Source organism: Mercenaria mercenaria, chromosome 3, assembly GCF_021730395.1.
Source record: "Mercenaria mercenaria strain notata chromosome 3, MADL_Memer_1, whole genome shotgun sequence".
NCBI classification, from domain to species: domain Eukaryota; kingdom Metazoa; phylum Mollusca; class Bivalvia; order Venerida; family Veneridae; genus Mercenaria; species Mercenaria mercenaria.
The window spans coordinates 31,233,454-31,255,839 of NC_069363.1; the positions used below are offsets into that span (position 1 = coordinate 31,233,454).

A 22,386-nucleotide genomic window follows, 5' to 3' on the forward strand; every position below is an offset into this window, starting at 1 on the left:
TGAAAATTCGAAATAAGATATGGTTGTTGTGTCGTGTACTATCTCTCATCTTGTATACAGACATTACATTCATTTCAGTTATATAAGATATTGAGAAAATGGATGTCAGAAAGGGAAATAATTCTCAAATTATTCAAAGTTATTGACTTAAATATTTTGGAACGAACGGACGGACGGGGCGTAATGATTCCGATATAGGCCCCCTTCAAACTACTGCGTGATGTATATTTGCATGGATAAAATTGCATCAGCTTTTCAGATGTTCAAATTCTACTATCATCTAAAGATGAACGTATGCTATTTGACTTTATACTTTTGACATGTTTTGTTATCATTACAAAAAACTGGCACTTTGCCTTTTTGTACAAAATAAACTATATGACCTTTGAATACATATTCACATATAAGAACTGGGATTTTTTACGACTTTTTCAGACCGTTTTAATATCGTATCAGACATGTTACATTAATAATTAAAAGTGTTAAACTTTTGTGTCATGAATGAAATACGTACAAATCTGGTATCATTCACTGTGGTTGCTTTACTAGTAAGTGCCACTATGTGCCTGTCAGTGCATTCTGATAATGAGGAATTTAGTAGTATACAGGAGAATCCAGCAGAACTGATAAAACGTTTAGTTGGGGAGGAGGCAGGATCGAACATTGCCGCCGGAAGGGGACGGTTGTCTAGCTACCTGCTGCTTCTGTATAATGCACTGGAGGGTTATGAGGAAATACACCAACACCACACAGGAAAGTTTCCAAAAATTCGAAGCTATCGTGGATTGAAAGGTAATACTTAATCCTTTATATTGCATAAACACTTAATCAGTGTTTATAAATGACACGAGGGTTCTTTTCAACATAGAAAATATCAATTTAAAACCATTGATAATTCATGGAGTTTTACATCATTATCATTGATTCATTGATCTTCGACAATTTGTTTGTTTTTGTTTTTTTTGGGGGGTGGGGGGGTTGTTTTTTTTGTTTTTTTTTTCTTTTTGTTGTTTTTTTTTCAGTGAAGTTTTCTGAATATAACTTCCAAGTTCTATTTTTTCGAGCTTTCAATGATATACGGTTAGATTAGGTAATGGATACTTTCAATGACTTACTTAATCTCGGTTTCACTCTGGCTACATAAAAAGCGTTGTGTTTCCATTATAAATGTCAGTTCGAAAGTCCGTTTCAAACTTTACCAAATTGGTAAAATTCTTTTTTTTTCAGCATACACTTACGTTGCCTAATTTATGAGGAGGAACTGCCACGCTCCACGAATGCAGCTATATTAATTTATCAACAGAGTAATAAATATGGGTAACGCAAACTCATAATCAAATTTAATTTGACTTCAATATAACATCAGAAGCCCTTTTCTTAATGTGTTCCTGTAGGTATTTCAACGTTGTACACAATTTGAAATGACCAGTATTTGACATGATTTATCGATTACTAATGTAAAAGCATGCAGTATTGAACATCAGAAATTATTTGTATCTACATTTACAGCTAATTGCTACGGACTTGATCAAAATCAATTGTGTTCAACCGTATTTAACAATCAATTAATGTCTAAAAAGCCGAGAAAACATTAATGTACATATGTTTTACCGTTGAGTGTAAAATTTCAAAGTTTGTTAGCTGCAGACCAATGTAACTAGACAATGATTTATAGCGTTAATTTGACAAATACACAATGCTTGATGGCCCAAATATACCTTACACATGTATCAAAAGTCCTACTTTCAACTAACTTTTCAGAACCAGATTTCAGTTATTTTGTCAACAGTGAAATAATTATGGATAACGATGAGCAGCAAGATGACATCTTGAAATAATTTGTATCGTCAGGTTTATTTCAAACATCTTAATGCTTTATATAAAATTGTAGTAAGCTACAACATTTATACAGGAAGTTAAAACAGATAATTAGAACAACACGTAAAGTAATTCGATGATCTATACTTTGACATTAAAATTCATTTGTTTTGATTAAACATGTCAATTCATGGACATTTTAATATGAAGCAGAAATAGATCTATCCGAATTTAAATCAGAAATGGCCTTTCCGCGCTATTAATATAGGAAATGCGAAAGATAATGAGAATTTACAAAGTATAAACTAAATATTGTGTTTCTTATTGAAAAACATGTTCATTCGAGTACTTAACGTGAAAGAATTTGGGAGACACTGCTATGCAGCATTGTATTGGTATGTTGGGATTTTATTTTACATGCCTTGTGATATCCCGTTGATGATTACTGTAGCTCGGTTGTTGTTTCTCTTGTAACAAACATTTTAATTTGTTTGCTACTGTCCGCAATGATTTCCAGTAGAAATTTACATTTGTCTTACTATGTTGAACAATATATATTCAAATATTCAAGGACATGATCACATCTGTATTTCAACCAATACTTATCACAGCAAAACGCCAAACGCACGCAGGTATAAACAGAAAACATTCTAATATTAAAACCGCTGCAAACTAGCCCGCACATCTCAAACCTAAACAGATCGCATCAATAGATTCTTTAGGAAGCTTCCTTTTCAGCTGTATGCACGTTGTCTTCAAATCAGCGATTCGCATTTGTACCAAGTGACCATCCGTAATATGTTCGAATAAAATACAATATTTCTTGAATACAGGACGGGGTGGAATAATGTTCATTTCTTCATACTTGACATTCTCTCAGAAAACCGTTTTCTCTCTAGGCCTATCTCAACAGAGTCAGAGATAATATATAGTGCTTTTTTTTCTTCAGAAAGTGCTAATAAGGAATATTTTGATTTCATGGGGATTTATACAAAGGTGTATTTAAAGTGGTTTCCTCTTTGATCATGTTTGAAGAATAGGTGGGAAATAAAAGATCCTTTGGAAACATAGAATGCAACCAAGCAAAATAATAGCAGACTCGGTTTGATTGAGTCTGTTCATGAGAGGTAATGGAACGTGAAACATGTGAAACCTGAAACACATTTCACGCCACCTAGCAATGACTGCATGATCCCAAAGGACTAGAAAACATAACAACTCTGAAGACTTTATCATAGGCAACCTAAACACCAACTCGGATTCGGGAACAGTCATTTTCACAGTATGTTCCAATAATTTACGTCAGTCGGCCATATAATCAGCCTTCTGTGTGTATTTGCCAATGATAAAAGAGATCAGAAGATTACTCGCCGATTTTGTATCTCAATTTGACATTACATAATCACAGATAAGCGGCACACGTGTTACCTGGATTAGGCTATGGACTTACTTGACAGTTGATATAAGCTTGGTGACTGCAGTAAAATGCCTGCAGTATAAGAAATAATCTTTTACAAAATCTTATTTTCTGTTTTGAGGAAACAAAAATCAATACTCTCTGAAACAAATTATACGTAACATCCTTCATGCATATCAACTTTTCAAGAAATATTTTTAGCAACTGTTAATCATAATTAAAGGAAGGAAAATCTGAGCTTTAAAATCAAAATTTGATACATTCCATGTATGGGTTTTTTTACACGTAAGAGGCCGACCATTTGATATTCTGTGGGGAGGAGGTGGGGGCTGCTCTTCCTGTTACTCTTTGCTTTTGAATTGCTTTTAGATTTATTATTTTATAATAACATACTAAGGTGATTATGTATATATGTCGTGAAATTATTAAATGACTTCACACGCTCGCTTACATTTTTTCTTCAATTTTGACATAAAGGCACAAACTAGTTTCGCCGCGAATGTTTCCTCAGTGTGTCTAAATATAAAACAGTAAAGGAACCCCTTGATTACATAACACTCTTTCTACATTTTTAGCCCACCATCATCAGATGCTATTCAAATCACTCTGCGTCCGCGGTCCGCCGTCCTTCCGTCTGTCCGTTAACAATTTCTCGTTATCGCATCTACTCAGAAACTACAGGGAGATTTTGACCAAACTTTGTCAGAATGATGTATTGGCACCCTAATTTTGTCCCTCTGAAAATCAGACTGGTTCAACAATGTTTGAGTGAGTTATGGCCCTTTGTTTACTTTGTTTGTATGATTGACAATGTTTATGTGGTTACAATAAGATATAAGCAATAGTAAGAAAGATATAACAGAAAAACAAAGGTTGCCAAAAAACTTTAACCTTAAAAATAACCTAAGTATAACACCTTGATGAGCTTGACCTTGGGTATAATAAGCCCAGCCCCTGTACATACTTTGTTTGTATACTGGACAATGTTTGTATGAACTTACAGTCAGATATAAACAATAGTAACAAAGATATGACAGAAAAACAAAGGTTGCCCAAAATCTTTAACCTTAAAAATAACCTAAGTATAACACCTTGGTGACCTTGATCTTGGGTATTATGGGCCCAGCCCCTGCACATACTTTGTTTGCATGCTGAAGAATGTTAATGTGAAGTTACAGTAAGATATAAGCAATAATAACAAAGTAAAGCAGAGGTTGCCGAAAAACTTTAACCAAGAAAGCTCACGCCGACGCCGAGGCGAGTAGAATAGCACTCCTATTCTCCGAATAGTAGAGCTAAAAATGAATTAAAATACAAAGCTTTCTTCTGGTAAAAAAGAATTTCCTTTAAAACTCAACAGAATGCAAGATTTAGCGTGTACCGTAACATAATTTTGCAGGATGGGGTTCCACCTCCCGCAGTGTCACCAATCCTGGCCCTCCAACTTTGAAAAAGAAAACTCCTTGACCTTGTGTATACACTACTAAGTATCTGATTTAAGGGAGTACCCAACGCACCAACCTAAGCCTACAATTCAGACCTAATCGCATTAAAAAATCTGCTCGCTACGCCCCCAAACCTGATATCAATAGTTTTATAAGTCCAGGAGACCCACTGTCTCTTAGTAACGTGCTTCTTCCCCCTTTCCCTACCCACCAGACTGTTTGTATCTTGCATAAAGGGGCTGACCATTTGATATTCTGAAGGGGGAACTCTTTGTTTTTGAAACAAAAACCTGACTCTGTTTTGAAAGTATTAAAGCTGTGTGCTGTAATTTTGGCTGCGGTAGCTTATACTGATTATTTCAGCATATGAACAGTAATATATGCTATATACAAAGGCGTAAGAGCGAGGGGTGCACCTTCTATTGGATATATATGTTTATATTCACCGTCTTATTTCCACTAATAAGTATCTATTAGAGGCAAAATTAATCAATTCAAGTACAGGGGTATATGCGATTTTTGTAACATGTATGTAGAAAGTCCCGAGTATTTATTTGTCTATGGGAATGCCAATATGCTCAACATATGTTGAATAGATTAACTGTTAAACATTTCAATATACTTTAATTAAGAAATAATCAGTTTCGGTCTTTTAGTAAGTTGACAAAATAGAAAGGTAATAAACTTTCTGATCTTTTTAATGAAAACTTATATTTTTCAGGTGAAAAATAGAAAACCCTTGCCTGTCTTTGACAATTTTATTTTATATTTGAAACTACGAATTAAAATAGAACAGGAAATAGCCACAATGCATAACAAATTAAAACAACATAGACATAAATGGTCAGCTTTTGATAGTATTCGAGAAATAATATAAGCTGTTTTAAAACACTTTGTTTGGAGCTATAACAATGCATTTTTCCATCAGTAACGGTATATATATATTATATTCTATCGAGAACATCAAATCTTTTTAATTAATTTTTCCCTCTCCTTTATTTTCTTTTTTACTATCCTTCTTCCTTTTTATCACAGTTATTTATAATATAGTCATTTATAATACATAATGTTCTCTGTGTGTGTGTGTGCGTGCGTGCGTGCGTGCGTGTGTGGATTTCGTTTTGGGGAGGCCGAGTTTTTTAACGTTGCATTCCTTGTTTGATATTTATCCATGTGTGTGTTTGTTTTTTTTGTTTTTTTTTTTCAATTTTAGAAAGAAATAACTGTCACTGATGTATTTATTGTAATGCACTGTACCTATTGGGAAATGAAAATATATTACAAAAAATATAGCTTTAATGTACATTTCATGTTAATATTGATAGTGTTTTGTAGCGTATTATATAAATAGAAGGAATGTTTGTTACAGGACATATGTCGCTTTATTATTTCGGTCAAATCACCTCAAATATCATCACCAACAGCTGCTCATGACATTTACCATATTTGTTGGTTGGATGGATTGTGAATTAAATGATATGTGAACAAACTTAAAAGTAATAACTTACTGCATATACATTTTCCATGAATATCTGATACAAGTTTATTTTAGCTATTTCACGAAATGTGATATTATTTCTTCTGACAAAGTCGATTGACAAACAATGTCCGTCACTACAATGATAATGGAAAGGGTCATACCAGTGAAAGCGGTTTTACCTTTTTACTTACTTATTTTTTTATTTGAATACAACATAAAGGACCTATCCGTCACACTTGACTAATTAGAGCTGTTACATTTCGAGCTTTTATAAGTTCAGTTTTTCTGCTTCAGCATGGTTCCAATAATACAGCTTTCATAACTTTGGGTATTGTTTAATCACCCTTTGGATACGGTACCTGCTTTTTAATTTTGTCTTTTGACAGTTTTCTGTTATATGCAGAAGCCATAATCATTGTAGAGATAGACTGTAAATTTTTCAACGCTAAAACTACAGTTAAATAAAGTCTAGAAATTGATTTCTACTTCCTTGAAATAACCAAAAATGACTTTACAATATAAGATATCTGTTAGTTCACTTCCCTTGCAACTACACAACTGCGTGGAAAATGAAAACGTTTTAAGACACAATATCATGCCTTTTTGCATGTCATAAATTTTAGGATTTATTCATATTTGTTTGATTTACCCTTTAAATCCTGCTTCATATGATTTTGTCAGTTTCTGCTCATTGTTTTCCCGTTTAGGTCAAACCCATTATTTTAACTGGGGACTATACGCCGCTTTTCATGGAATTACACGCTAGTGTATCATTGAAGGTTCCATGTGCCGTATGAACCCGTCTTTTTTTTTTTGTACTTGTAGCATGTGTAAATGTTGAGTTCTGCTCAACCTGGCGCTAGAGGGCGTGGACGGTAGCATTCCCATTTCCACTACCGTCCACGAACAGGCTAAATCAAACCGAGCCTGCAACATTTGTTTTTATCGTGTTGAGCGACCTGTGCAGTTTCCACTTTTTCTGTTTTACTTACTGGTAAAAAAATTAACTTTTAACAAGCCGATAATAAAATGAAATAGCAGTAAAATTGTATAGTGCTGATAATACAGTTTTGCTTGAATCAAAAAGTCACAAAAGAAGCACTTTTGTAATACAGAACTAGTAGGATTAGTAAAGGTGCAATTCTATTGATCTCTATTTCCTATGCCTCATCCTTGATCTCTGGATCTCTCTAAATTTCAGTTTGTTCAGTTCTGAACATTGTTTTTTGTTTTTCGTTCAGAGCTGGTCATTCACTTAAACTGGGGTCCGTACGCCGATTTCCATGGGATTACACTAAATTCTAATATCAATGAACGTCCCATTTACACCGTCGTATGGACACTTCTGTGGATGTCTCTGAATTGTATTTCGGTACTTGTAACACGTGAAAATACTGAGTCCTGTGCATGCGTTTCCACTACCGTAAATGGACAGGCTCGACCAAATCGAGCCTGCAACATTTTCACTTTAGTAATGCCGTGTGAAAACTTTTTCTATTTTGATATATCTATACGCTTATGGTAATGGGATTCGCACTATGGGGTTCAACTATCTTATTACATGTACATACTGTGCTATATTTACAACTTTGACCTATGTAACCTTTATTTTCCGGCGTTTTAAGGTTCTTGTCGGCTCAGATACCATGGCGCTTTTTTGCATAGGGACACTCATTTGAACTTTGGTGAGTAGGGGGAGAGTGGGTGAGATTTTACTTTAAGCCAAGGATCTATTTTATTTTATTTATTTATTTATTTTTTTTTTTTTTTTTTGGCCTTCTTTGAAAGTCAGATTTTTTTCAGAACTTGAACGCCTAGTTTTGAGCACAGTATTCTCCTCTAAGCAAAAATGGTAATAATATTTCCTCAGATTTCCTTCAAATGTTCATATGCTTAAATAAGATTTAAATACTTAAAATATAAATGAGCCCAAAGGGGCAAAGCCAGCCAACTGTGGATGTTGATTGGGACAAATAAGCGGGTTCGGAGACATGCTCCCCTCGTAAAAATTTGAATTGCAGAACAGCTCTGGTGCATTTTAATGTAAATTTGGAGCTATAATCCCCCAACGTTTTGATTTTTTCAATGTAATAAATTATAACTGTGAATATCATGCGTAGACTAGGGCATCTGGACCATTTGGCTTTTCTGAAGTTAATACAAACAAGAATGTCCTATAAAATTCAACTATAATTTTTAATAGTAATTGCTTTTAGGTAAAACAAAGGTCATAACAATTAGACATAAAGCAAGGTACAAGCAGTCTGATGGGAGAAGCAAAATATCTTATATAACTAAGAGATATTTAGGGCTGTTTTCTGGTTTCTCCTTGACTTCAACTTAATATAATACTACTGATAACAGATTTGCAACCGCAGCTAGCAGAACATTTCTTTTAATGTTCTCTTAGATCTGAATTCTAGGCTTTTAAAATAGTTAAAAATGTAGTTTTTTTAGAAACAATGGCGTGTTGGATGCACCACTGAATAAAATAAAGTGTACACAGTATTATATAAGTGTGTACATACAGAATGGGAAGACTAATGGAAGAGAAACCCCATCCTGCTATATTTTCGTATTTCAAACCCTAAATCTTGCATTCTGCTGAGTTTTAAGAGAAAGACATTTCTGTCATTTATTGAAGTTTCAAGGGTTTTCCTTTACCTCAAAAAGTGTTTTATTTTAAATGTTTCTTAAATTATAAAGAGTTAAAAGTGATATTGTTATTTACATTTATGGTCTATATGTTTGAGAGCTATTCTAAACAAAATGGTTATCTTGTTGTTTGAAAGTGTTGTAATATTTCTGTATAAGGGGGTTACGGGGGACCTCCCCCGGAATATTTCTGAAATTTATGCATGCCAAAGCCTCAGTTCTTAGAGGATTTCAAGACTTTAAATAATGGTTGTTTGTTACTCTAGATTTGAGCTATATAATGCCAACAAGCCCTGGAAAAAAGAATTTGGACTAGAAGTTTTTATTAGGGCGGCAGATCCTTTTAGAACATTGTACTATAGATGATTTTGAATATTTCAAAAGCCAAATAATGGATTTTAGGGAGCTTTTAGGATGAAATTATTAGTATGGGTTTAGAAAGGATATATATTCAAAAGATGGTGCTCCCCTCCTTCACCTCATTGCATACAGTATAGATTACGGCTCATATACTGAAATTATCAGTATAACATATTGCAGTCAAAGTCAAAATTGCACCATACAGCTAATCAATTTCGCACTCATCTTCAGCAGTGTTCAATATTAAAACGTTGGTGGAATTGCTGCTCTTCCTGAATAACGAAGAAAAATGTGTTTTGTTATGATATAAATTTATACTAATCTTGTTATGTAATTATAAATTCTTAAATCTAAAAGTCATTTGAAGGAAAAGAATATGGCTTTTGAAAACTTGACTTTGAGCCAGAAATTTTAAGTGATTTGAGAGTCAAAGAATTATTTTCTTCATGTTAAAGCCAGAATATGTTTTGTCAAGGAAACCCAAGGTCAGATCACACCCCCTGAGAATATCAAATGATCGGCCTCTTTAAATTGCGTTGGTTTTATTATGTGTACCCAGAGTAATCAGCTGTTGACCTACATCTAAGAAATTTGGATGCATAGACAGGGTATGCAATTTGTGCAAGATATTTGAATTAAATATATTGCAATGACATCGTGTTTAGGGCGAAAACCTATTTTCATGCGACAAACATCAAATTTAGATCGATATAAACGACGTGTCCAAGTATGGGATTTCAATTTATTTTCTACTTTATAATATCTCATATGTTAGTGCATTGAAAGACAATCATTTCGGTCAATTATCTGAAAATATCACCAGCCGCAGCTGTGTTTTTTCCGGCTACCTACTCTGCATAAATTGTTCAAAAACACTCCCTGCACGTGCAAAGAACAGTCGGTACAGTGCATCATATTAGACAAACAAACTATTTTCCTAACCTTCATGTAGGTGGTAATCACAAAGATTTATTTATAAAAAAGAATGACATTTCTTAAGAGAAAGATGGAAAGGCATTTGGCAACAAACCCATAACCCGAACCTCAAACTAATTCCGATATGAAGTTTTATTGCTGATTTGTAATCTTTAGTTAAGTATATAATACAGGAAAAAAAGTCCTCAAAAGAAATCCAAGCCAAACTCTGAAAATTAGATGATAGGGCAGCTTCCTTTAGATTTTACTTTAGGTTTGAGGTTTGGGCATTTTGTCTAGTAATATAACCGGCCTAGTTTGCTTTTAATGATTTGGGTTTAACGCCATTTAAATATTTTCAGTAATGTAACAGCGGGCAGTTAACCTAACCGGTGTTCCTTGATTCTGTACCAGTACAAACCTATTATCCGCAAGTATCTGCCAACTTCCCCACATGAATCATAGATGGAGGACGAATGGTTTCAGACACAATGTGTTTTATCAAATCGTCACCGAGAACATATGCCCAGCCCGGGGATCGAACTCAAAACCCCTCGATCCTTACCCTTAAGTTTTATTCTAAAACTGGACAAGAATTTGCTTGACAATTAGAATGTTTTTCACTTGTTTCTGACTTTGAGATACACATGTTTGGTATTTAAACCTTTTAACTTTAATGCCGACCAGTCTGTTTTAGAAATATGTATGAATAAATTTGGTTAGAAATTCTGTTCTGAATTTTGACACTTAAGATCTGATTTTGACATCCCAAGGCTTTATGACAAAGATGGTAAAATACCAGAAAGTGCTACAGATCTTAAAGTATTTTTTTACCGATATTCAAAGAACACATTTATGTTGTAGTTTACCAGTAGAAGAACAATACAGAATATGGTCAACAGTAACTGCCACAATAAGTATTGGATGTAGACGTTAGCAATATCTCGAAAATGGAATTAGTTCAACCCTAAAGGTTAAAATGACCAGCCTAAACATAATAAACGATGTATTTATGTATATATATGCTATATGTAAAAGCGACTTTGAACGTGTTTATCATGAAAAGGGCGCTATATTAATCCGGTATAATAATAATATCAATTTATTAATAAGAGAATTTATATATTTACATATTGTAGCAATTCAGCAATTCACTGAAAATCTTGGCAATTTTTGTAAATTTCTTGCCAATCAGCCAAGTGTTGATTTCAATATCGGCCATTATTCAATATTTGTCACTTCTTGTTCAATGATGATGACGTTCATTAGTGTTAAAATTCATGTCTTAACAACAAGGTATCAGTATAAGTATCGCCTTATGATAACTTCTGTGTTATGCGGTTCATTGTCACATGACACCGACAGATGATACCTCCAAACAGTCATTGAGTATAAAAAAAAATAACCGATATTATGCAAAGCATTTTTGAACGACACAAGCACTATGACAGCTGCATACTTATATTGTCTATGATAACAACTGCTGCAGAATGCGGTTTGATACTGTAACCGTTTTTTTTTTTTTTTGTCACAATAGTTTATCGTATAGTATATTTGAAGTGCATTTGCACGTGAATCAGTGTCACGCAGGAAACATGAAATGAATTACAATACGAAAATGTGTCAGAGTATAAAGTACATTAAAATCCACTTTGAAATAAGTTATATAATAGATTATCAGATCAACATTGTTCATATTTGACTAGGATAAAAGAAAGCGGACATCTCTGTAGTTAAAATTTGTTGCATGTCTGTCGTCTGCTCATCATTTTTGTTTGATCACACTTCGATATTCCTCGAAATATAGAAAATTATTTGAACAGATGTTTGTATATCTTTGATAAATGTATGCCCAAGTAATGGGCCAGCATTAACATGCAACGCATCAACGGACAGTATGTTATCAAACCGTAATTCAAAATTGCACCCAATTGCTTTAATCAAATACAAATGTACATCTAAAATATTTCAATAAACTTAACAAGATACTCAATGTTTTAATGTTTAAATGTACAAAAAGTACACAATTATAATCCATAAATATATATTTTATATTGTATCAGTTCAGCTACGTAGGCTTATATTTGAGTTATTATATTCTAGCATATACTTAGGTTCATGACAGAAAAAAAACTAAACAGTTAGATATACATATATACATATAGATACATATTGCTTGAACAGACATTAACAGGAATCAACTAATGCATAACGTAAATTTGAATAATCATTAGATGTTATAATAATTTCAGTCTGACTAAAGTATTTGATCTTCTAAACGAAGATCTGAGAATGACCTTTCTGTATATTTGGATTTTCCGATATTGCTATTTTTATTTTCGCAAATCTATCTTTATTTGAACCAATCAAACGGCTCGTTTTAACAAGCAGTTGGCTGAACCATCAAAATAGCGTCGAATGTCACAGGGTGAGAAAAATGTGCAGTCAGTCCGGAGCTCGAACCCGGGACACCTCGCTTACAGGACGAGTGCTCTACCGACTGAGCTAACCGGCTGCCTCCTTACGCGACCAAGTCCGTACAGTGACATATGATACCTTTCAAAACACAAGGGCGTAAACATGATGTGGTCGTCATAATAAACATGGAAATCCCAGTCTAACTATAGATTCTTTAAACTTCTACTTTCACTTTCAAAATGTTGAAAGCAAGGCTCTGGTTGGCTAGCGGAAGGGTCGTCAGAACGAGTCTATCAATAGCACGTCTTCAAAGACAAAGCGTAGCGTTAATTGGAGATGTACTTTAGTCAGATTGTAATAATCTTAACAAAAAGTTTTCTTGGTTAATCTATCTTTTGATATTTGTTTTATATCTTGGCTGACCTTCAGTAACTACTCATTTCATAAAACACTCTATTAAAACCTTGAAAACTTAGTTTCTCCGCGCGCTCGCGTGCGTTTATGCTCGTGCTTGTAAAAAGGGTTCAGAATTATTTTTACATTACAGGTGGAGAAAACAGCTTCACATTCTCATTGACAAGTGTCAGGAGGAATCACATGAAAAGAATCGAAATCGCCGTAAAACTGACTGACAGGGGGAGAAATATTTTTTCCATTGGCCAGAACGTTTCACTCTTTGTCCATGATGGTCTTCATGGTACGTGAAATAAACGCATTGTTATAGAAAACATCTAAACTTCTCATAGCTACAAATACAGTGCCAATTATTTTAATGAGGATTCTTATGATTTGGTTACTAATAAAACGTGTTAGCAAATGTAAACAAATATCTGTTATCTGTTTGTTTGATTTAGAACATTAACAAAGTATCGTGCCCCGTGCAAATTAAATTGAATAAACTCATGCAATGAAGGGTTTTTTCCAATATATGGCTGACATTTTAATATTCTATTCACATGTAGGTCTGTACATAAACAAAGCTCCATTTCTATTTCAGATACCATCGACTTTTTTGCTCAGACATATGCAAACTATCTTATCTTTGACATATCTGATCTTAAAGATGCATTGCCAAGTAACATCACCATTGACAATATACTACATATAAACAATGAGCAGGTAAGAATATCTAGGCGCAATGAGCCAGTATTGCTTATATATGAACATCTTCAATACAACCCGCTACTGAATGGACGTCAAAGAGTGCGTAGACACGCACATCATATGCAGAACTTGGTTGATGACCATTCTGCAGAAACTGATTTGTACTCGTGCCGGAGATATGACTGGTATATGGATATGTCAGTGTTTGACTTAAACTGGTGGGTACGTCCTCTAGTCTATAATGCGGGATACTGCTACGGACGCTGTCGCTTCCCGCTAACAATCGAGGGGACGAACAGCACGAGTTATTCGTTCATGAAAAACATCTGGCACTCGCAGACATTCTTCATGGACGAAAGTGTCCCTAAAGCCTGCTGCGTTCCTGTAGACTACGAACCTCTGCAAATTATCTATATTAATGACAATTTAGATGGTGATATTATGATGATATCAAATATGAAAGTCAAGTCTTGTGGTTGCAGATGAAATGCTCGTATATGGGGAATCAAGAATCGTATGTGTAGTAAGTTATTTAGGTTGTGAATGTAAATTGTTGACAAGAACAAATGGGTTACTACTTGATAAAACTTTAACAATTATACTGTAAAGCCTCTCTTTTATCTGTACAATTTTCAACATCTTATAGTTACAGCACAAATTTTTATGGAAGCTATGCTATTATTTGCTTTGTATTTGAGGCTGTATTTTCAAACAATTGGAAGATTTTTTGAAACGGCGTTACCTCCTTATTTTCATAGATTTGACAATTTTTGGGTATGTATGTACATGCATCAGCGTTTTAGACAACCTCAAAAAGCAATTGCTTGTTATAACATAATTGCCTAGATCAAGAGTTATATTTTTGGTTTGGTTCTACATCTAGTCCTCATGACCTGCAACAATATATACCAAATTAAAGTTATACTCTTTTCTAAATCTCTCTTGGTAGTACAATCTTAAGAACTTTTCAACCTATATTACACTTGCTTTTATTTTAAGTATAAATGAATTCATCGAGTGGAAATTTGAAAACTAAATCGACATTTAATTTTATATCAAGACGTTGATATTTTGCTGATAAAGAAGTTCTTGAAATATTTAAAATATTGACTAAATACAGAATTTTGAATGCGCAATTCAAAACCGCTTCTGATATTTTACAACCGTCTGAATCCAAGATTTTATAATCCGCTTCCCGGCGATAAAATAAAAACGACCTCTATTTTAATTACGACCATCTGAGTCCCGGTAATAAAACGTGTATCACCACTGATATTTAACAGACCTCTGTGTCCTTGTGATAAATTTAATTGTTTACCAACTTTCTGTTTAAATCAAAACTGCTCCATGGAATTTAAAACGGCAATCACGAGTCTTGATGACAATGTCTAAGCCGCCATTGATTTATTAAGAACCTCCAAGTTCTGACGACAAAGCCAACACCTCAAATGATATGTTACAACCCGCCAACTTCTGATGACAAATTCAAAACTGCCACTGACATATTACAAACCTAAGAGTTTGATGACAGATTATCATTTACAAATCTCTAAATATTGGTGATACATTAAAGACCACCGTTAAAAAGACCGCCACTGACACTTTATAACTGTCTAAGTTAACACCAGGGACTTCTGTGAGCGAGTAGTTAAGATCGCTGACTTTGATTTACTTGACTTTTACCATTGTGGATTCGGAATCTTGCTTTTGTAATGTTAAACTATTTTCATATAAGGAAGCCATCCAGTTGGCTTACGGATAGTATGTGGTTCTAACCAGGTGTCCGCCCAAGCCTGAGATAATGCACAAAGGGGGACCATGAGTTTTCCTCCTCCATGGATGGAAAGTTACCTTATGGCTTATCATTGTGTCGCTGTGACGTTAACCCAACAACGATAATAAATCAAACACCACATCTTAAGCTTTACAACTCTCTATGTTCAAATTCCCTAGGACAAATTCAAAGCCGTCAGTGACATTTTACAAACCTCTAAGTCTTACTAAAAATAAATACCGCCCCTGGTACTATACATCCATTTGACAGCGAGACTGCCTATGATATTTACATCCATATGACAAATTCAAAAACACCACCTTTCGAGTCCTGATGATAAATTCAAAACTGCCTTTTATATCTCAGAAACATCTGCTCTCTAAAACTGCCTCTGATAGTTTACAACCGTTGTGAATTACTATGATATATTGGTCATTGCAAATATACAGCTTTCTTGATTGACTTACAGATATTTTACAAATAGAACTACCCGTATACATATATGGTTACATTTCTGTAAGATAAACTACTGATATATTTAAAAAAAAATAATGAAATATTCTAAGAGAAGCTTATGTTTGATTCAGTTGAAACTCTCTCTCTCTCTCTCTCTCTCTCTCTCTCTCAACAAAATGGCATTTTGATTTTGATCCTGTATTTAATTCAGTTCATCCTCTCTATCACGTATTTATTTTTATCATTACTTGCATTTCTTTAATTCTCTTTTTATTTGTTTTCCAAGCTTAGTCTTTGTACTCAAATCGTTTTCGCCAACTTTTGTCGCATCATTTACACCTGTAGCATCAATGAAAATTCTAGAAGCAGTGAAAGGCATTTATGCCAATGTTAAGTCATGTATCAACGTTAATGGGGTGGGTATCTTGTACTTTCTCTTGTTCTCTCGGTGAAAGTCAGGATGAAAAAATGCCATCTTTGTGCATGTCTTTATATTTGAATGATTTCATGATTATTTTTTTTTTTGTAAACAGCTTGATAACGATGTTGAACTATGTTAAATTTTTTATTATTTTTATACAGATGCCACCGCTTTGGTGTCAAATTTAGAGAGAGATTTACGAAATCCTTTGAATGTATAATGACTGAACCAAACCAAAATTCTAATATTTCGTAAGGGTAGACATATGAATTATATTTTACGGTAACGGATAACTCTTTGTAATTATGAATGAATACAAATATTTAGCCATTTCATTTAGTAGAAGTTGTTTAATTATTTATTGCAAAAAATGTTAATTGTTAAACAAGGAACAAAAGCAACATATTGTATACAGTTCTATTAGAAAGTGAAAATTTCCCTTTACCTTCCTTTCGATATTCAAATGAATACACCTGTCAAAACCGTTTTACTTTATGACTGTGAAATGTGGGGAGTTGGTAACATTGATAGATGTATTTGAGAGAGTTCAGTTGATTTTGAAATATATCCTGGGACTTTAGCCATATGGCGTAAGGTAAGACAAGTGTTAAACCACTTATTTAAGAAATAGAATTATGAAATTTCAAATAAATGGGCATATTTCCTTAAGCCTTTTCCAAAATCATCTAATTTGTCATGTAGTATAGTTGCTACGTCATTTTAAGTATACAATCCTGTTCCAATATGTATGTTTGGATAGCTTGAAAAAGCTAGAATGTTTTTCATAAAATGTGGATTGTACAACCGATATTTTGTAAGTCACAGCTGGTTATCAGCCATCCAGGAGTAAACATTTTCAGATTTCTTTAAAGTTAAACATGAATTTATATTCGAAGACTTTTTCTATCGGACTATTCCGATGCAGTTGATCATAATCTGAGATTTTCTGCTATGTTGGAGATGGGTTTCTTTTTTATTTGAATGCTTGTATTTTCCGATATGGAGTATGCACTTTCTTAAAGCTGAATAGCGTGCATGATCTAATGAACAAAGTTACAAGTTTAATGAGAATTGTGACTTCAGTGTGTCAGAATATGAATATGCAAAGAAATTATTAGATGCCATAATGAGTATATTTAAGTCTAATTCATTCTTTCTTTCTTTTTTTTTCATTTTTAAGGTAGTGTGTTAGGCTGGGTAAACGTCGACATTGCAGCCTTTAATGGTGGAAGAAGGCTCCAGATGCCCCTCTGAACATTATTGCGTGCATTGAGTTACTTTATACGACATACTTTATGAAAACAGTGTTCCCTCCCGATAAACATATTTCAGCTATACCATTAAGCATTGTTTTACTTACCTACCACTGTACACGATCATGATAATTTGTTTCTATGCCTTTCGTTGTTGCCTCTGTATTTGTTATAACATATAATATATATCATATTTTCATGTATCATGACCATTTGAAATTGGAAAGGGGCGTTATACTTCTGATCCGCTTTGCCAGTAGATCTATTACCGTACATAGGATTTGCTCGCATATCAATGCTTTTACTTTTTGTAGTTGACAAACATAAAGATTTCTTACATTTGTTTGACTTTTTAAGTTTAACCTAGGTTCATCGGAATGTTTTAAAATAATGTTTCAAACCTGCAAAACAGAGAAAATCGATAAATAAAACCTTTTTATCTTGAAGCAATTCTAAATATTAATAAATCTTTATTGTACCGGTTCATATTTTGTTAAGGAAGAAATATTGAAAATGAGGTAAAACGTTTATTGTTTATTCCAGGTCAGCTTGCAACATTATATTTTCATATTATATCAATTTTCACGAAATCTTAAAATGAAGTCATTGTATTATACGTTTTCTTTTTTTCTTTTTTTTTAAACCGTTATATGCATGTAAAACAAAAAGGGTGGATATTGGTCATTTATTTAATAATTATATTTGATGTATGTACGTTTAGAAGAGAATAAACATTGGGACTTTTTGTAGATACATGAATCGAACTAGCGATTCTTGGATAATTTTACAGTTGCTTGCTACAAAAGTAAGTGGCTTTCTTTCCGTGCATATCAGACAATATAATAAAAATGCCACGCTATCAATCTTTTCAACATCTAAACAGACAAAGATCAGTCCACATTAAACTGTGTTTGCCTTTCGGTAAGTAACTATTTGAAATATTCGTAAATGCATAACTTTCTTTTACGGTCAGAAAAAAATAAGTAACTATAACTATTCTCTGTACGATTTTAAAGAACGCCATATTCTAATGTGTGGGTGTGTTTGTGAATGATGTCAAATCGCACGAGCAATCTCACGCAAAGGGCAAGTCTTGATATTATTGCACTAATGTTGTTTATACGAAATTCCAAACGTACAGGTAATGTCAATATTTGTTATTGTTCTTTAATAGACGTACATGCATCATTGCTCAAATAATTCTCAGTGCATCAAGAAAGAAGACGGCCATCAATATGTGTACTTGTAAAAGCCTATATCTTTCATGTAACCATAAAATACCTCCTTTTCATGTGCACGTGTATCTGTTGAACAAAATTCCAGTGTTATTTATATTATATATATCTATTCAGCCATATATATGTACCATCTACATAGCTGTTACTCAGTATTTGTTCACCCCGGACACAGATTAATAGACATGTTACTCTATTGTCTACGATGACCTAATTTTCAGTTTTCTAGTCTTGTGAATTATTTTTGAATATTGATAATTTTTTGTTTAAGTATGTTTCAGTTTACTATTACATGTTCTTTTGTAAATAATATTAGGTTATTTAACAATATTCCGTACAATACGGGGATACAATTTCAAAAAAATGTGTATTAAACGATCCGAGAGGTGTATGGTTTGGGTTTAAGATATCCCGTATTGCACAGAACAATGTTAAATCATCTTCCAATTCTAGTATTATTTTCTCTCAAAACGATACTGACCGTCACGGTGTTATCAATAAAACTTATGCAGAATTAACGTGTGTTGTTTTTAGACATTGTACTTTTATTAAGTGTACCCCGATTTGAAGACCAAGTAGGTATAGGATAATAACTAAGTATGAGACATGGAATAACTATGGCCAAACCCGTATTCATATTACTGTTAAATGCTGAGGGATAGTCAAAGAATTTGTATTGTCCTGAGAGCCACCAGTGTGTGCAACACGAAGTGAAATATGTAAACCCCAAAACGTGGAAATACTTTTTCTTAATATTCAGGCAAAAAGGTTATGTATCATACAAACATACAACATAAAAGGCTGTTTGTTTTTAATTGAAAACTCGAGATGTATTCCGTTAAATTTAAATACAGACTTAAAGTGAATAAAACATACATAGATTGTACTTTAGGAATTGTCTTCTTGCAGGGGAATTAGACCCTGCACCACAGAAGCGCATGTAGCTCTGCATCGTTAAATTCTTGCATTAGGTTTCTTCGAAGTAATTGCAGCATATTCTGCATTCCATTTTGCTTCCTTTTTATTATCAAAAGTATGAAAACATGTTGTTGTTTTTTCATTAGTGTGTGCCCAAAGACGACATGGTAAAAAGAATTCATGTGGCATAATACCTACCAAATTACATGAAGTTTTCTTGTTTTTCTTGGCTTATTGTCGTTACAATAAAAAGGATGGTCCGCTAAAAATGGTTTATTATCAACGAACATATCATATTGTTTCAATGCCAAATTTTCAATGACATACGCTGCCCATACACCAAATGTTATAACATAGTTTTTTTTTATATTTTTGTATGGTGTTTATCTAGATCTTTAGTTCAAGGTTGAAATTACATATAATAATATATTATACTAGTATATCATCATGAAGCACGATTTGTTTCGGAAAGCTAGAGGTGTATACAAGTAAGTATCTGCCCATCATGTTCCCTCTTCATGCCAGTTCTGAAAGCTGCAAACCCTTCAGGATACAAAGGGTCACCTTAAACAGTGTTACAGTTAAGCAAGTCAGTAACTTTCCACTTACATGCACATAAATGTTCACTGTATCTGAAAACTCTCGAGCATGAATTAAAGATCGAACACGAATGATTTTATACGTTTGTTAACGTTTATTAGTCAATTTGCCTTGGAGAACTTTTGGTCTCCTAACTAAGTTTACAGCATCCAGCGTGACTTGTTGGTACTATACATACGGGGAAAATTACTCTATTCAGGTAACGTTTAGCCTATAGTTTCCTTATTATTGGATGGATTTTGGTAAGTTGAAAAGTTGAAGACAGGAAAATGAGCTTAACCCGAGGAAAGCATTTTACTGTCTTCGGCACTTTTTATTATTAGCTCACCTGAGCACGAAGTGCTCAAGGGTGAGCTTTTGTGGTCAGATTGCCCAGCGTCCGGCGTCGTCCGTCAACACATCTCCAGCTAAACCACCAGTCCAATTTCGATGAAACTTCACAGGGATGTTCCTTGCATGATCCTCTTTAAAAATTGTTCAAAGAATTGAATTCCATACAGAGCTCTGGTTGCCATGGCAACCGAAAGGAAAAACTTTAAAAATCTTCCTTTGGGGTCACATGGTTTACATAGACTTATACAGGAAAAACTTAGAAAATCTTCTTGTATAAAACTACAGCGTCTAGGGCTTTGATATTTGCAATGTAGCATCAACCAAGATTGTTCAAATTATCCCCCTTGGGTCAAATATGGCCCCGCCCCGGGGGTCACATGGTTATATAGACTTATACAGGGAAAAACTTTGAAAATCTTCTTGTCCAAAATCACAGTAGCTAGAGCTTTTATATTTTGTATGTAACATCATCTAGTGGTCTTCTACTAAGATTGTTCAAATTATCCCCCCAAGGGTTAAATATGGCCCCACCCCGAGGGTCACATGGTTTATAAAGACTTATATAGGGAAAAACTTTAAAAATCTTCTTGTCCAAAACCTCAGGGCCTGGTGCTTTGATATTTGGTATGTAGCATCATAAATTTAATAGTCCTCTACAAAGTTTGTTCAAATTATCCGCCTAGTGTCAAAAAGGGGGTCACCTGTTTAATATAGACTTATAGAGGGAAAAACTTTGAAAATCTTCTTGTCTTAAATCACAGGGCCTAGGGCTTTGATATTTTGTTTGTAGCATCATCTAGTGGTCCTCTACCAACATGGTTTATATAGATTTGTATAGAAAAAACTTTAAAAATCTTCTTGTCTGAAACTGGAAGGCCCAGGCTTTTGATATTTGGTTTTTTGCATTGCCTAGTGGTCTTCTACCAAGATTATTCAAATTATGCCCCTTAGTTGAAAAGAGGCCCCACCCAGGGGGTCCCAAGTTTTACATAGACTTATATAGGGAAAAAAATTCTTCTTGTCTGAAAGTTAAAGGCCTATGCCTTTGAGATTTGGCATGTATCATTGCCTAGTTGATCTCTAACAAGATTGTTCGAATTATGCCCCTGAGGTGAAAAGAGGCCCCGGCCCGAGGGTCTGACCTACTTTCTTGTTTTTGAAGCTTTAGCAAAGAAATTTGTTCAAGCAAGCAACTAAACTCAGGTGAGCGATATAGGGCCATCATGGCCCTCTTGTATTAAATTTCGTCAAACATGTTATCTGAATCAAGCGATCTTCCCCGTGTGTATGGTACCAAAAAGTCATGGCCACCATGGTTAATTCAAGCTTAAGTGTAGTTATGTATAATGATAAACCTATGATGCATCTCAAGATAAAAGGTAAGTGTAGATTTTCCTTAAGCACATAGCACCCAAACACAGCCAAACAGCCATAGGCCCACAAAAATAAGCTGTAACGAAAAAATATAGTAGACGGGTTGTTTCAATCCAACAAGAAGCACATTTTAATTATTTGCAAAATACAAAGAAAGTGGGTTAAGGGGTAGATAAAAGGGTGGGGTGTTGGGGGGAAAGTGGAAAAAAGCAAGGATGAATATTTAACAGGGAAAGCAACGTTCCTACAAACTTTGAAGCATTTGAAAATAATAACTGTAAAATGTCAGTCTGTGAAAAAGAAAAGTCTTGGTTTTCAGAGTATGTTATCGTCAGTAAAATAGGGTTATTATAACAGTAGCTCGATCTGGGATGCTGTATTCGGCTAGAGTGGATTTTTGCCAGATCGAA

At 34.0% G+C, this 22,386-nt stretch overlaps 1 protein-coding gene across 2 annotated transcripts; it reads left to right on the forward strand.

The window, feature by feature from the left end:
• Positions 1 to 28: 28 nt before the first annotated feature.
• LOC123525172 (uncharacterized) lies at positions 29 to 19,269 on the forward strand. Of its 2 annotated transcripts, XM_045304012.2 has the most exons (4): positions 33 to 792; positions 13,056 to 13,205; positions 13,506 to 13,627; positions 17,444 to 19,269. In XM_045304012.2, exons 1-4 carry the CDS (start codon positions 498 to 500, stop codon positions 17,453 to 17,455), a joined length of 579 nt encoding a protein of 192 aa, XP_045159947.1. In that variant the 5' UTR covers positions 33 to 497; the 3' UTR covers positions 17,456 to 19,269. The 2 variants fall into 2 exon arrangements, with proteins under 2 accessions (XP_045159946.1, XP_045159947.1); XM_045304011.2 differs by having other exon boundaries at positions 29 to 792; positions 13,506 to 19,269.
• The last annotated feature ends 3,117 nt before the right edge of the window (positions 19,270 to 22,386 follow it).